The sequence below is a fragment of the Nyctereutes procyonoides genome, unplaced genomic scaffold, assembly GCF_905146905.1.
Source record: "Nyctereutes procyonoides isolate TBG_1078 unplaced genomic scaffold, NYPRO_anot_genome, whole genome shotgun sequence".
Taxonomy (NCBI): Eukaryota; Metazoa; Chordata; class Mammalia; order Carnivora; family Canidae; genus Nyctereutes; species Nyctereutes procyonoides.
Window position 1 is genome coordinate 20,319,981 of NW_026575051.1, and position 17,420 is coordinate 20,337,400.

Genomic DNA, 17,420 nt, shown 5'->3' on the forward strand with positions numbered 1-17,420 from the left:
CCAGAACTGTGAGGGAATACATTTTGCATTTTTCATCCACTAAATTTTTGGTCACTTGTTACAACAGCCCTAGGAACATGTTATACAAAGTATGTATGACTTTGGGTTAGAATTACCTATCTTTTTGTGTGTGTATGTCACTACAGTCACCCCTCATTGGGCAAAGACTATATCTAGCTTGTTTATCTTAACCCAGCTCCTGGAACACAGATGTCCTATATTATACACAAAATAAATATAATTTCCATAAGTGAGCAGGAAAAAAACTGATTACCTGAGGAAAATGGTTCTGTACCAAAAGAGAAAGAATAAAAGAAAGAAAGAATCAATCTTTCAGGCTGTGGATCAGAAATCTAGCAAAATACAAAAGAAAGAGACTATTTTTGTCTAACTAAAAATGTCATATGAAAATTTCTACTTCACTCTTCTGGACAAAGTATATGACAGCTGTTATGACAATTTTTTAATCAAAGAATCCATGACATTTTTCTCCTTTTATCTATTTTTGAGACCAAGAGAAACCCCAGGAGGTGATCATGATTTGATATTTAATCAAAACAAAATGAATTGCATTGCAACTAAATCTGCATAGTTAATTTGTAATGAAATTAGATTTTAAATTTTTGAGAAGTATCCTAGCCTTGTAATAGCCAGGATTTGGATTTAGGTAACACATTTCATCTCAGGAGATTGGTCCTGCATGTGCTGGGCATCCATTCCTGTTCAGTTAATCCTGAAAATCTTCTTTGCTTGCTCTAAACTTTTCTCATCCAAGGGAGGCTTCCTTGGGCTGCCAGGCTGCAGAAACTTCTTCACGGTGGGGAGATTGCTGACTCTGGTTTTCAGGGCCTGCAAGGCACAAAGACACAGACTCAGAATGGAGCGAAAGACCAGCCCTGTCATCAGCACAAGCCAGGAAATCAGAAATGTTCCTAGCAAGGACCACTGAGTCCCCTCCATCAGCACCACAGGGAGGCTGGGAAATGACACCCAGTGAGACACAAAGGTTGGAGGAAGAAAACACAGCTTAATACCATTTTCCCCCAAAGACATCTTTCTTTCAGACTCTGTTCAGTTTCAGGCCCCCCTGCCTCCTTCCCTACACATAAATCCTACGGATTCATTGCTCTCATGCAACACAGGGAAGAGGAATGTGTCTGTCACATTTCGACACACATACAGTCTCCAGACAGACCATGAAGATATAGCAAAACTGCCCTGGAATGGAAGACAGAAAATATAGAAAGGTAAACCATGAGACCAGGCAAAACAGTCATTCAGCACATGGAGAGAAGGAGACTCTGCCCAGAGAAACATGATGTCTGCCATTAGGAGCAGGAGTGGAGGAAAGGAAGCAGAAGGAAGGAGACCTGCTCAGGCAGAAGTATGAAAGAAGGAGAGGGACACACCAGGATAAGGAAAACCCCAGAGAAAACGAGGACAGAAACCATAATGGAATAGGGATGTGGAGGTTGATGCTGAGCCCTGGGTCCTTCTCGTGGCAAAGACAATTTCTTCTTCACGGGGAAGCAACCACTTCAAACCCCTTGGCATGACAAGATTCTGAGCCTCAACCAGCCCCTAGAAGCTAACTCTGGAGGGAGTTCCAGGGCCAAGAAGATCTGCACAATGATGGGACCGGAGTCCAACTGTTAGAACCTCAGGTGGGAAATGTGAGCCTTCCCTCCTGAAGGCTGTGAGAGAGATCACCTTCAGCAGAGGGAAGTTGGCCAGAAGGCTGGAGTCAAGCTCTTCCACATAGTAGAGAAGTTCAACCAGGTGAATGTCAGCCCTGCTCAGCTTGTTGCCAACAAGGTAGTCTTGTCCATGGCTCTTTAACACCTGGAGGATTTGAGGAATCACATCATGAGCTCAGGCACAGACAGCCTAAGACCCTCTGCTCCTCCTTGATGTCTCCAGCCCAACCTCCCCACCTCTCCTGCCTCACTGAGGGAGTGTGGGCTTCAGACCCTCTGCATTGCCCCTGACTCAGTGAAACACTGGGTCTCGGCTATTCTTTCCCCTCTCCTCAGCTGAAACCCTGGCTAACGTCTCCCTAAAACATGTGTCCACTGTCTATCTCTTTCAACTATCCTGACATATGCAACTTTTCCTAATAAAATGTTGGGGAAATTAATGAAATTTATTAAGATATTCCAATAATATGCAAATGATAACATGAAGAAAAAACCCCATGACACCATCAACTTCAGGAAATTTTGGCAAATACCCTTTAAGGCTATGTACACATAGAAATATGGATAATTAATAGGCAAAGAACATAATACAATTTCAAATACTGTATAGTAATATACATTTTTCATTTATCTTATCATAGGGCTCACTCTGTAATTTCACAGTAGGGCTGTACTCAAATGGGATGACTGTTTAGGTCGTCATCATGTGAATGTGCCCCAAACTCTTAGCACCACAAGGGATAGGAGGATTTCCTGATTACTATGAATTCTTCCCTCCTTGAATAGGGCAAACACACAAGCAATCAATTAACATTTGTTCAGTGATTGACAGAATGACCTACTGCCTTATAAGGATGGGTACGTCTGTGTTAACCCTTTCATTTCTATGTATGACCCCCTGTATCTCCCACAATCTTTTTTTTTTTTTTGGCCCATACTTTTTATTTAGCACAATTTCAGGTTCTTTTGTTCCCAAAATGTTCTCCTCTTACCTCCCAGGAGAAACGTTAACTAAGATACCAATCTATGTCTAGTGATGGAACCTTATTTCCTTAGTTTGCATGGTTTTCCTCTTAAGTCTAAAAGCCATGTCTTCAAGGATGTCAATTATTTTTTCTTAACACCTCTCCATCTGTCTGTTCCTCTCCATCCCACTGCCCCCATCTCTGTCTAGATACATCTCATCCATTCATCCTCAAAACACTACCATATTCTCCTGAAGGGCAACTTGTCTCATGTCTCCCTACACATGTTGCCAGAGCGTCTCCTGATGCATTGCTTTCATGGTATTCTTCTTAGATCAAAGCCCCTGCATGGTGCTCTGAAAGATCTATTTCAATCTCCAGTGTGGCTCTCAGAGCCTTCAACAGTCCAAGCTCTGACTGAGACCATAGAAGTCTGCCAGACAGAGAATTCTAGATTGGGTTCCTATTAGTTGAAGTCTTGCTGGAAAACTAAAACTTGGGTATAACTGGTACAATTCTTCCTCACAGTCAGTTTTTTATAAGATGCCTTGAGAGTCATACTAATGCTGCCTTAGTATTCAGGAAGACCTCTGAAGCGACAATCGATGCCTGAGCAATTCCAGGCACCATCTTTCTTTGTGCTCTAAGTCCACAGCCCCAAAGTACCCAACAGTCCACTTACTTTTTCAAACACGGGGAGATAACGATCTGTTGTTCTCTCTCTGATCAGAGTAATCTTGGCATCTTTTTGATCAGGTGGGCATAGAGGCAAAACCATGATCATTTCATTCAAATCTGCCATACCTTCTGTGTACATATCTATCCTGAAAGACAAAGTGGGCAAATTGTCAAATGTCTTCTGCCTTGATTTTATTTTATTTTATTTTATTTATTTTATTTTTTTTTAAAGATTCCATTTATCTAGTCACCAGAGACACACAGAGAGAGAGAAGCAGAGACACAGGTAGAGGGAGAAGCAGGCTGCATTCAGGGAGCCCAACGTGGGACTCAATCCTGGGTCTCCAGGATCACACCCTGGGCCGAAGACGGCACTAAACTGCTGAACCACTGGGGCTGCCCCCGCCTTGATTTTATAGCTGAAGGAATGTACAAGATCGGGCATCAGGAAGTGGCAAAGTAGTTCAGCTCCCACCACATGCATTTTTATATGCAGGCATCCAGCTCTGATTTTTACTCGATTTGAACATTTCATTCAAGAACAACCTATCAAGGTAGGTTTATGTCTAAAATTCTCTTTATATGCATGACCAAAAAGAGGGACAGAGAACATTGGTGACCTGTCTAGAGTCACAAAGGAATTGGTGCAATCCTGTAAGTACCCCTAGGACCGTACCTGGGACTTGCCATATCTGTGGTGACGTGTTCTGTGCACAAATGTAGTGTGACTCGTGTGGCTAAGACCTGCCATCTAAGTGATCTCTAGAGAGAGTCCCTGGCACAGCCATCCCAGTCATGGCGCCTTCCTCTCTTGTCCTGTTACACCACCCAGGCCCATTTATACCAAACATCGGCAGGTTTTCCAATTATTTTCCACAACCTGTCCCCATGTAGTTGCCCAACCCTGGCTTTGTTTGCATTTCTCAAGTCTTCATCTAAAATGTTCCCTAAGGGACACCTGGGTGGCTCAGTGGTTGAGCATCTGCCTTTGGCTTTGGGTGTGATCCTGGAGTTCTGGGATCGAGTCCCACATTGGGCTTCCTGCAAGGAGCCTGCTTCTCCCTATGCCTATGTCTCTGCGTTTTCTCTGTGTCTTCATGAATAAATAAATAAAATCTAAAAATAAATTTAAAAATAAAAAAAGAAAAGAAAAGAAAATATCCCCTAAAAGGTTGAAAATCTTTGTACATTGCAACTAGTACATACTCTAGGAGATTTGGTTTTATAGTTCCAAACTGGGCTTCCTATAAGAGTTTTTAAAATAAAATCTTTATTAATACATAATTCACATACCATCATGTATAAACTTCTCAAGTGTACAAGTTTGTGATTTTTGGTAAAGACACACAATTTGGGAAGCCAGGGTGGCTCCGCGGTTTAGCGCTGCCTTCGGCCCAGGGCGTGATCCTGGAGAACTGGGATCAAGTCCCACGTCAAGCTCCCTGCATGGAGCCTGCTGCTCCCTCTGCCTGTGTCTCTGCCTCTCTTCTCTGTGTGTCTTATGAATAAATAAATAAAATCTTAAAAAAAAGAAGACACACATTTCTGTACCATCACCATACTCTAATTACAGGATATTTTCATATATCCAAAAGAAATGCTGTATGCTTCTATACTCATTCCAATTTCTTCCCTCCACAACCCCTGGCAAACTCTAAACTACTTTCTGTTTCTATATATTTGAATGTTCTAGATATTTCATACAAATAGAATCATACAATCTGTGCCTTTGTGTCTGGTTTATGTAACATGATGTTTGCCAGGTTTATCTGTGTTGTACTATGCATCCATACTTCGTTCCTTTTCAAGGCCAAATAATATTCCATTGATGGACAGGCCAATATTCCAACCATGCACATTCATGTCATTTCTACTGTTTGAACATTAAGAACAACACTGCTATAACCATTTGGAGTTTTCTTTGTTTTTTTTTAAATTTTATTAATTTATTCATGAGAGACATAGAGAAAGAAGCAGAGACACAGGCAGAGGGAGAAGCAGGCTCCCCATGGGGAGCTTGATGTGGGACTCAATCCCAGGACTCCAGGATCACGCTCTGAGCCAAAGGCAGATGCTCAACCACTGAGCCACCCAGGCGTCCCATGCTATAATCATTTGCATAAAAGATCTAGTGTTGATATATTTTCAGTTATCTTATTTGTATACTAGTAATGGAGTTGCTGGCATATGGTGACTCTATGTGTAACTTTTTGAGTAACAGCACCTTCTGAGATTTAAATTTCAATCTTGTGGTCCCATCACAACAGAGAAGAGAACCCATAGATATGGTTGTAGTGACTAAAATCTAGCTACTTCAGTCCTGTATCAAAATGGTCAAGATAACCTTGGCATCTGGACAACAAGGCTGTGCTAACCCTTGTCAAGTGGCTAGTCTATATAACAGGCTGATAAGTGAAGTTCTTGGTCATCATTCTTGTAATTTAAGAACCTTTAGAAACAGTTCCTTTGGATCCTTCTGTTCCCCAGCCTTATCTGCTAGACACTCAGACACATTGTCCTTTGTCTCTAGCTGTTGACTAGTATCTAGCTCCTAAAGGCCTGAGTACCTGGAGTGATGATTCCACCATCTTTCTGACTTTATAGTTCATCAGCATTCAGAAAACTGTGTCACCATATGTGCTCTATCCATGGACTGCTTCCTCTTCTGTAACCCCACTTGATGAATCCACTTCAAGTGGAATCCCTCATCCTCACAGCTCTCTGTTGGTATAGGTTAACTATACCACCAAGTCCTATGGCACTACTGGCCATGATCTTCCTGACAGTCCTGCTCACCCAAGGAAGAAACCAAATTTTCACATTAATCATTCATGAAAGAGCAGAAAAAATACCGTACAGGGCTCTCTCCTTTATGTCTTTCCCATAGAGGTTGTATTTGGTGGCAATGTAGTTGAGAATGGCTCTGGTCTGTACCAGCTTCATTCCATCAATTTCCACCATTGGCACTTGCTGGAACATCAGACTTCCATCTTTTAAAGGAGAAAAGAAGAAGTAGAGTGAAATGTTTTATGGATCATTACTCTTTTAGCATGAAAAAACATTTGTTGCCATGACCTAAGATATAAAAGGAAACAAAAAATTATTGCCTGGTCACATTTCAACAAAACAGCATTTTGTTTTTAGCTTCCTATAATCCTCTTTGCTCAATCTGCCTCTTACCTTTCACCTATTATTTCATTTATCTTTTTATTTCCCATGTAGATACATGGTAGGTTTCTGTGTTTTTTTGCAGTTGATTTATTTTCATGGATGTTTTAGGAAATTTTGAGAGAAGCTACAACAGGGCCACCATGACATGCATTTCAAATGAGAAGTCCTTTGGAACTTAATGCCATTAGGGCCAATGCTAAAAGAGATTTTTATGTAGGGTGTTTTATGTCCTCTTCCAATTCTCCTAGTGGACAGTTTATGCAGGGTAGGTCCTGTTTTCTTGAGTATGCTGATGTTTGTAGTGTTGGACCTTGTTCTTCATCTCCCTCTTCATATTGTCACCTGGACTTTCAACTAATCCATCATCTCATTCTCTGAGTCTATAATATTGCTGAGTATTCCCTTGTCAACCCTACCAGAGAAAAGAACTCATAGAAACTGCTGGCCTATTTCTACTTTTTTGTTCAACTGCATGTGTTTGAGAGTCCTTGGATGGGCAGGCGATGTGAGATCCTGAACGGACCCAGCTCACTCGGGGTACAAAAAAGCTAGCGAGAGCAAAGAGAGGGCATTCATAGGGAAGGGGGCATGGTTTTTTTAGCAGATACTCAGAGTTCAAGCCCTTCCTAGCCCTGAGTGAGATGGAAGACCTTCCCAAGGAGACCCCCTTACATTGGAGCCACTTTTCTTCCTTTTCACCACTCCCAATTCCCATCACATTCACACATAAGTGTTAAAACCTCAACTTACGACTTCTACCCAATACCCTTATCCAAGGAATTAGATTCTTGGTCTTACCATTTTTTAATTTATCCAAGTCTTCTGGAGTACCTATAAATTTCTCTTCAAACTGGAAAGCAGAAACAGTGAATTAGTTACACCTACAATACCAACATTGCTTCTTTAAAATCATCTAAGATCAGGATGCCTGGGTAACTCAGCAGTTGAGCATCTGCCTTTGGCTCAGGTTGTGATTCCGGGGTCCTGGGATTGAGTCCTACATCAAGCTCTGTCTATGTTTCCGCCTCTCTGTCTCTCATGAATAAATAAATAAAATCTTTAATAAAAAAATAAAATCATCTAAGATCAAGTTTCATGTTTCTAATTTTTGCCCATAGGCCATAAATGATATTTTTTAGTTTGCTTAAATCCAAATCCAAATAATGCCTAGACACTGTGGTTAATTTCCTTAAGTTATTTAATTGTTTATGTTCTTTGATGAGAGGAAATTTTAATAATGTATTAGGTCAAGTCTGTTCATCTGTCTCTTTTTTTAAAAGATTTTATTTATTTATTTGAGAGAGTGAGAGAGAGAGAGAAAGCATGAGCAGGGAGAGAAGCAGAGTGAGAGGGAAAAGAAGACTCTCTACTGATCAGAGAGCCTGATGTGGGGCTCCATCCCAGAACCTGAGATCATGACCTGAGCCGAAGGCAGAAGCTTAACCAACTGAGCCACCCAGGCACCCCAAATCTGTTCATCTCTCTCTGTCTTTAATTTTTACTTACTCATTTGAGACAGAGAGAGAAAAAGAGAGCATGAGTAGGGGGGGAAAGGCAGAGGGAAATGGAGAAGCAGACTCCCCGCTGAGTGAGGAGCCCAATGTGGGGCTCAATCCTGGGACCTGGACTCAGGTCATGACCTGAGCTGAAGGGAGATGCTTAACCATGTGAGCAACCCAGATGCTCCTGTTCATCTTTTAATAGCTGACAATTTCTTTTCTTTTTTTAAGAGAGAGCATGAGTGTGGGGTGAGAGGTTGGCAGAGGGTAAGGGAGAGAGAATCCCAAGCAGACTCCACACCCAGTGCAGAGCCCAATGCAGGATTTAGTTTTATGACCCTGAGTTCATGACCTAAGCCAAAATCAAGAGTTGGACACTTGACTAATCCACCCAGGCACCCCAAACTGACAATTTTTTTAATGCAAAACTCTTGACAGTTCATTTAATAAGAAAATTCTTTTAGTTTATGTGAGAAAAGTACTTAGATAGAGTCAATTTGAGATCCAACTTAAGACGAGGACTCAGATCTAACCTCTACTCCAGCTGAAGCCAGGAGCCACCGGATGGACTCCATTCTGCCTCGTCCATTGAAGTAGTGAAGCTTGGGCTTCCCCGCCATGGTAGTCTCTGGATTTCTTTAAATATGAATCAAAGAACAAATGAATGAATTAATTAACATATGAACGATACCACAGAAGAAAAATGTACTTTTTGATGTGGGGTCAAATAGTACCAACAACGCTAAAGGAGTATCTGCCTTCCTCAGGACAGAATTGGAAAAGTCCCTAGCATGTCTTTCACGGCCAAAATCATCATCCATCAGTAGCCAACCATGGGAAATTGTTCCAAATCATGCCCATGTCTCCACTGGGTAAAATCTGTTTGTCTTGGCAGGCTAATAGGTGGGAGTGTATGGCAAGGATGTAAGTATGGGTATTAGCAGGACAGGGAAGGATTAGAGAATTAATATTTATTGAAAATCTCCTAATGATCATGATCCAGTGTTAGTCCCTTTGGATATATTATTTCTTTAATCTTCATAACAACTCTATCAACTAGTTATTATCATATATATCATATCATATCAGCTAATGAGAACAAGGTTCAGAGGTGAAAAGATGGGTCCACAGTCATTCTTTAGTTAGTGATGGACATAGAAACCCACACCTAGGACTAAAAAGAGTAGGGCTAGAACCCACACAAGTGCTGGCCCTGTGAGGGGCATTGAAACCAGAGGACTTCACTGATAAGAAAGGGAGGAGGGACGCCTGGTTGGCTCAGCAGTTGAGCGTCTGCCTTGGGCTCAGGGCGTGATCCAAATTCAGGGATCCAGTCCCACGTCGGGCTCCCTGCATGGAGCCTGCTTATGTCTCTGCCTCTCTCTGTGTCTCTCATGAATAAATAAAATATTAAAAAAAAAAAAGGGAGGAGGGACAGAGTTAGTCCTCCACTCCTTGGCTGTTATGCTGCTTTTGCTTAGAGCAAAAGTAGGACTGAGACTCACCCTTAGCTCGAAAAACCCTAGTTCTTTCCATAGACACAGGATATTAATTCTTTTCTTTTTTTGGCGGGGGAGGTGGTGGGGGATGGGAGGAGGAATTCTACAATTCACCTTTACTTGATACACTTTATAATCTAGAAAAAGTGATATTACTGCATTAAATTTACAGTAAATGGAACAGAACTAACATTTCTTCAGTGTCTGTCACACAATGGGCATTCTCACCTATTTATCTTCATTTCATCCTACAAAAATCACCTGAGGTGGCTTCTGTTATTACTGTCATCTTAAAATTGATGATACTGAGGTTTCTAGAATAACTTGCCCAAATTAAGTGGTGGAATTGGGATTCAAACCCATTTTTTAATCAAACCAAAAGCTTTATTTTCTATATTGGTATTTTTAAAATATTCATGACAATCCTTCAGTGGATTGTGAAACCCACCAATTTTTAATATGAAGCAGAAGAAAATCGACAATATCTGCGTGCATTATGTGTAGAAACATAAAGATCTTTTCATGAGGTTTTAGCTTCAAATATGTTTGTTGTGTGTATGGACGGGTGCGTGAGTACACACGCATCTGATCAGTATAATGGTGAGGGATACTTTGGTTCTGCTTGGTAAACAAACTTTGAAAGCCCTTGGTCCATCCCAGCCTGCATGAGAAATGAACAAAGCATGGGGCAGCCTGGGTGGCTCAGCAGTTTAGCGCCTCCTTCAGCCCAGGGCCTGATCCTGGAGACCCGGGATGGAGTCCCACGTCGGGCTCCCTGCATGGAGCCTGCTTCTCCCTCAGCCTGTCTCTCTCTCTCTCTCTCTCTCTCTCTCTCTCTCTCTCTGTGTGTGTGTGTGTGTGTGTCTCTCATGAATGAATAAATAATAAAAATTAAAAAAATAGAAATGAACAAAGCGGGGAATCAGATAAGGAAACTCAATGGCTTAAACAATGGATGTTCTAACATAGATATGAATAAAAACACACAGGACTCCTTAAAAGCAGGAGTCCCAAAGCCAGGTCTTAAGGAGGAACAGCTGCATATTCTGTGCAAATCTCAGGTTCTGTTTACAAAATATTAAGATTCTCTTGCAGGGATGCCTGAGTGACTCAGTGGTTGAGCATATGCCTTTGGCTCAGGGTGTGATCCTGGAGTCCCAGAAAGGAATATTGCATCAGGTTCCCTGCAGGGAGCATCCTTCTCCCTCAGCCTAAGTCTCTGCCTCTCTCTGTGTGTCTCTCATGAATAAATAAATAAAATCTAAAAAAAAAAAAAAAGAGAGATTCTCTTGCAAAATTTTGTTGTGAAATCTAGACAAAAGATACCTCTCTTTACCCAAGGTGTTGTGGGAAGTAAAGGCAGAAGGAAATGTAGATAAGATTAAATGTCTCTATAACCTATCAATGTAGCCCATTGATAAATACTTGAGATAGGCAGAGTATAACACTCCTCCAGGAAACTCCCAACTGTCTTACTGCTAACGCTTTGCTAGTGGGGAAAACAACTTTAGCTTGACAGCAGCAAGGCCGCTGCTATCCTGTGAATCTTCTTTAGCATATGAAAGTCCTTTTGGAACATCCCTCATCTTTACTTTCCCCCAACCTCTATGTATATAATCTGTTGCTCCTCACAATCCTGGGCATCTCTGCCAGCCATGGGTCCTGTCCCAGTGCTTTAATAAAACCATCTTTTAAAAATAAATGAATAAATAAAAATAAAATCACCTTTTTTGCACCAAAAAGATTTCATTAATTCTGGGTCATCAGCTCTGGACCCCAACAACACTACTCCAAAAAACTATATCAAATGTATATATCTCTGAAAAAGTGCATGTGACTTGAATTTCAGATATCAAAATGTTTTCAACATCCACATTTTTCATGTAGGACTCAATAATTCTAACCTTTATAAAGTAAAGAATTGCTGGGACACCTAGGTGGCTCAGTGGGTTAAGCATCTGCCTTAAGCTCATATCATGATCCCAGGGTCCTGGGGTAGAGCCCCCAGTCGAGCCCCCAGTGGAGACCCAGTCCAGTGCCCAGTCAGGCTCCCTGCTCAGTGGGGAGCCTGCTTCTCCCTCACCCTCTGCCCCTCTCTCCCCCTAACCTCATGCTTTCTCTTGTGCTCTTTCTATGTATATTAAATAAAGAATAAAATCTTAAAAAAAAAAAAAAAAAGAAAGAAAGAAAGGAAGGAAAGAACAGTTTGGAAACATACTTACTGAAGTCCTCTGTCTTGTAACTGGAGATTTTGTTTATTGTACTTTCTTATCATGGGGACTGGAGGTGTGTGTGACTCAGCAGAATGAAAAGGAGAATGGAGCTTATACTAAGTGTGTTAAAGTACAGATCACAGGGCTGTGATAAAAGCCCTCACACTGCCTTACCTATTGACTGAAGGTCAGGATACAAAAGGAAATAATGTTTGTCTAAATAATATTTTATCACTAGGCCCCCCGTATAAGCAACTTTGTTCCCCTTTTGAATGGGAGGTCACCAGAGGCCTGATGGAGACTGGGGCAAAGGGTGTCAAAGAACTTTGCCTGATCGACTGAAAATGAGAACTGGAGAGACTCAATGATTGGCCATAGAGCTACACACGGATATTCCTGATTTGTGCTCTCAATCTGGTGAGTGTGATCACCCCCTAGGACAACTCGAGGAAACAGCTTCTAATGTCCTATTTTAAAGATGAGGAAATTGAAGTACAAAGAGACAAAGTACCTTTCCTACACTCACAGGTTTTTGGAACTCATCTGATTTCAAGTCCAGGGCTCTTCCAGGAAACCATGTAACACTTTGACACTTTCTATGCTTCTCTCCAAGACCCTTGTTTATTTGCTCCCATTCAGAACCCATTAGCCAACTAATGGATGGGGGAGGCAGAGGGTGAAACAGAATTCACAAGTTCCTTTCTTGTTAACTTATTTACAGGAGCATGATAAGAAGAATATTAATAAAAGCAGACCTCGCTTTACGTTGACATCCTAAAGAACTAGGAGTAAAATGAGCACTTATATATTTTACCTGAATAAGAAAGTAGACTTATATTCCTTGAAAGGAGAATATCCTATGATAATTCCAGTAGTAGATGAAAGGAGTTATTGTCACTGGATGGGGCTCTAAATCACAGTGTGTGGATTAGAGAGCGAGAAGGGAACCTTAGAGACAAATGCCAACTCCTCTGCTTCAGAGTACATAATCTCAGCCAGGTTGTTAAGTGTCTGCACATCAATTTTCTCTTCTAAAAACAGAGATAGTTATATCTACTCTTGAGGCCTGTTGAGAAGTGCAGTGAGATCATGTACATAAAACTCATAATAGGGATCAGTAAATGCAAATTTCCCTCTGTTCCCTGTTCCTGGGAGAAGGTGGGTCTCTGAGCACATTGGGTAGCACACATCTTTCTTCTATCTCTATCTATCTATCATCTATCAATCTATCTCTATCATCTATATCTATCTATCTATCTATCATCTATCTATCTATCTATCTAATATATCATCTATCTGCCTATTTATCACTCACCTTGTGTATCTATCTATCTCTTGACCCAGAGAGCTCCAGTAGGAATCAGATTTCACATGTATCCAGATGTTGTTTCACAGAGTCATACAATCGTTTATTTGGCTTGTGTTGGTTAGTCAGTTTCACGCGGTGACATTGACTGTGTGCTAACCCGAATTACAAGACTTTTGATGAAGGTTCGGGGAGGTCTGGCACATCATGAAACACCACCTTTGGTAGCCTCAAGACGTCAGCAGATTTCTGGTTCTGCCCCTACCACATGCAACCCCCAGTGTCTCTCACCTCTGGTCCACCCCCCACCCCACCAGCTCCCCAACCCAGGCATTCTGGAGTCTATCCTGTCTCCAGGCTCCTCCATGAGTTCCAGCCCCATGAGTGGTATCACTAGGCAACAGCACTAGTGCAGAGTTTCACTGTCAACACTTGAAAATGATCACTTCTCTCCAACATCCTCTTCCTTACCTGGTAATAGCTATTTCACTGAACCTCCTTTAACACTTTGTTTCTGGTTGATGTGTAATGTATTTCCTGCTTTCAAGAAGTTTCCTTCCAACTTTCTTGACTAACATCATTGAGCACTGTCCTGTACTAAGGAAACAATGGCTGCATGGGAAGGAGATAGGAGCCTTATTTGGTTCTTGCCCGAAAAGGTCTGTAGACAACTGGCAGCACACAAAGGGCCCAGTAGTGACTCTGATTTAATTGGTCCCAACCCCCAAATCATGATTCTCTTGACCAAGCAAGCCATAGCAAGGTGAAGGCTGCCAGGCTGTAAGCCAGGGATACTGAGCCTTCTATCCAGGCTGGATCCCTCCTCCAGGGCAGCCTGACATACTCAATCCCTCTCCCACCTCTACTTATCTGCCCTCCTGCCCTTCAAAGTAGGATCATGCCTCATCCTTGTCAACCCTGCTCTCTTTAGCACCTTGCAAAGTGCTTTTCCTCATTGCCATGTCAGTAGGTACTGCCATAGGTACTGTTTTCCCGTGGATTCTGTTATACCTACAGGGCTCCTGCATTGTTACAGTGATGTCACTACACCTCTAGTCTCACCTGTACAAAACCTGTCTTTCCCCATGAATATGAACACTGTGGCAGCACATTGTTGACTCTAACATTCTGATTCCATGGGACACCTGGGTGGCTCAGTGGTTGAGCATCTGCCTTTGGCTCGGGGTATGGTCCTGGGGTCCCAGGATCAAGTCCTGCATCAAGCTCCCTGGATGGAGCCTGCTCTTCCCTCTGCCTGTGTCTCTGTCTCTCTGTGTCTCTCATGAATAAATAAATAAAATCTTAAAAAAAAAAAAAAAAGACTTCCTGAGTTTGGGAGTTTGAGAATTTATGTAAGCCAGTGATTCTTAAATGGGGATTATTTTGCTCCCGAGCACCCTGAAGGATAGACTTTGTTGGTTTGTCAAAACCAGAAGGGAAAAAAACAAACAAACAAACAAACAAACAAACGGGAGGGTGTTAACACATCATTTGGGAAGAGATACCTCTGATGTGGCATGAGGCCGTGCTTGATGTGCCTCTGAATGCTTTTTATCTACTACTAGTCATTCTGCATTTTATCTGCCTATTTTCATCAATCTTGTTATCCTAACACACACATTTATTGGATATTTAGTTGGAAATATCTTACACTTGAAATTGCAATTGGCTACTATATCTATGTAGTCTTTCCAGGATAGAGAGCATGGCCATTTTGGAAAATACAGTCATGCTCCTGTTATCCATTGGCACTTATCATTCTACTCTCGGGCTGTTTGTCAATGGCACTAGGATGGAGCCTCACCCCCACACTGTGCTCTTTCTAGAAGTACTGAGTGAAATGGAAAGAAATTGTGAGAATGTAAACTGTATCAGCAGTATTGATGAAGTGACTATTTCTTGTAAAACTTGTAAATAAACTATCACTGTAAATATTTTAAAGGTGTGAAGTTTCCAAATTTGAGGAAATACATGTGTTAACACCATTGTCAAGCACATTCCTTAAAACTAATTAAATGTACATTTCTATAATAAATATTTATTAATTACAACAATAAAATACCAATCAGCCGGACCGCTCCCCATAACAGAGAATAAGCCCACCTAAAATGTCAATAGTACTAAGGTTGTGAAACACTGCTCCAGCCCTTCTCTATGTTTGCCATGAGCTGATTGAATCCTAGAGAGAGAATGGGCCTTGCCAGCTATCTAGTCAGAGCCGAGATTTGGAATCTGGTTCTGCTGACATTCACACTAAATTTTTTCTATTATACTAAGTCTTAATTTTTAGTTTTCACATGCTACATAGCATTGTAGGATCATAATTCACTACTGTTGTGTGTTGACTACAATAGTTCTCCTTATCTGCATGGCTATGTTCCAAGATCCCTAGTGGATGCCTGCAACCAGGAGAGTACCAAACCCTATATATACTATGATTTGTCTATACATACATACATACCTATGATGAGGTTTAATTCATAAATTAGGCACAGTAGGAAGTTATCAACAATGACTAATAATAAAATAGAACAATTATAAAAATAGGCTGTAATAAAAGTGATGTGCATTTATAACATGAATATTTTTCTTTCTGGAATTTTCCATTTAATATTTTCAGACTGTAGTCACCATGGGTAACTGAAACTACAGAAAACGAAACCACACATTAGGGGAACCTCCATACCTACAGAGAAAGTAAGGCTGGCACAAACACCTACACTCTCTCTTGCCCTGGCCATAGTCTCAGATTGCTGAAATGGTTTCATTCTTTTTCCCCTCATATCATTAATTCTTTTCTATCTAAATTCTCCTGCTCTAGTTTTCAAATCTCTTCATTTTTACATTTCTGTAAAGCAATATATCCAACAGCACTGAATTTATCTAACAGCAATTGAATAAACAACTCTTGATCTGTCCCTTAAACACACCAAGAATGCACAATGTGAGTATAAAATAGATTTTTCCTGGGGCTAAGGACACATTTTAAAGTAGTTTTCTGGTGACCTAGAGATCACGATGTGAGGCAATGTCTAAAGATTTACGAAAGCAGTACTTACCTCACTAAAGTCTCTCTCCCACGAGGCTCAGCAGCTCCGTGCCAACCCCTCATGCGTTTATAAGCTCTTTGACAGTAAGTAATGCCAATCACTGACTAGGGGCCAATAGAGTTCAGTGAAAGAAAAGTCACTCCCACAGTGTTCAGGGCCTTGGCTACCAAGCTAGATTAGAAGGAAATGACAAGTCATCATCCTCTTATGAAATAACTAGTTAATATGTTCCTTTTCAAGGTTGGCAATTAAAAGATTAAACAAACAATTTCAGACTGATTGGACTCTCTCTGTCAGTCGGTGAGGTATGGCTTTTGGGAGGAATTGTGAGGTTTTCACGAGTTGGATGCCAGGACCAAGGATGAAAAACCCTTAACATGAGCCTAACAGGGAGCTAATGTCAGTAAATGGAAAGCAGATCTCTGGGATACTGTTTATATTGGGTTTTAGATAAAATTCAGGGCACCCAATTAAATGTGAATTTCAGACTGATAATAAATGATTTTTTTGGTACTGGCACCAAAATAGACAAACTAGATCAATAGAAGAGAGAGAGCCTAGAAACAGATTCATGATTATATGGTCAATTAATCTTCAACAAAGGAGACAAGAATACGCAGTGGGAAAAAACAGAGTCTCTTCAACAAATGATGCTGGAAAAACTGGACAACAACATGCAAACGAATGAAACTGGACCACTTTCCTACACCATACACAAAAATAAACTCAAAAGGGATTAAAGATCTAAATGTGAGACCTGAAACCATAAAAATCCTAGAAGAGAACACAGGTAATAATTTCTCTGATATCAGCCTTAGCAGCATTTTTCTAGATATGTCTCCTCAGGCAAGGAACTATATCAAAATTTTAAAATTTGCACAAAACAGAAACAATCAACAAAATAAAAAGGCAACCTCCTGAATAGGAGATCTTTTCAAATGATCCATCTGCTATGGGGTTAATATCCAAAAAAATATATATAGAACTTATACAACTCAACACCCACAAAACAAATAATCCAATTTAAAAATGGGCAGAAAATGTGAACAGACATTTCTCCAAAGAAGACATATGGATGACTAACAAACACATGAAAAGATGCTCAATGTCACTGATCATGCAGTAAATGCAAATCAAAACCACAATGAAATATCACATCACCCCAGTCAGAATCACTAAAATCAAAAAAAACAAGGAGCAACAAGTGTTGGTGAGAATGTGGAGAAAAAGGAAACCTTGTGCCCTGTTGGTAGGAATAGTATGGTGCAACCACTGTGGAAAACAGTATGGAGGTTCCTCAAAATTTAAAATTACAAAAAAAAAAATTTAAAATTACAATGAC

At 40.9% G+C, this 17,420-nt stretch overlaps 1 protein-coding gene across 1 annotated transcript; it reads right to left on the reverse strand.

The window, feature by feature from the left end:
* Window positions 1–441: 441 nt before the first annotated feature.
* LOC129512342 (glutathione S-transferase A3) lies at window positions 442–16,176 on the reverse strand. Its single transcript, XM_055329573.1, has 7 exons — window positions 16,088–16,176; window positions 8,544–8,646; window positions 7,310–7,361; window positions 6,198–6,330; window positions 3,345–3,486; window positions 1,711–1,842; window positions 442–849 (listed from the first exon to the last, which is right to left on the reverse strand). The coding sequence occupies exons 1-7, from the start codon at window positions 16,138–16,140 to the stop codon at window positions 724–726; spliced, it is 741 nt and encodes a 246-aa protein (XP_055185548.1). The 5' UTR covers window positions 16,141–16,176; the 3' UTR covers window positions 442–723.
* Window positions 16,177–17,420: the final 1,244 nt, after the last annotated feature.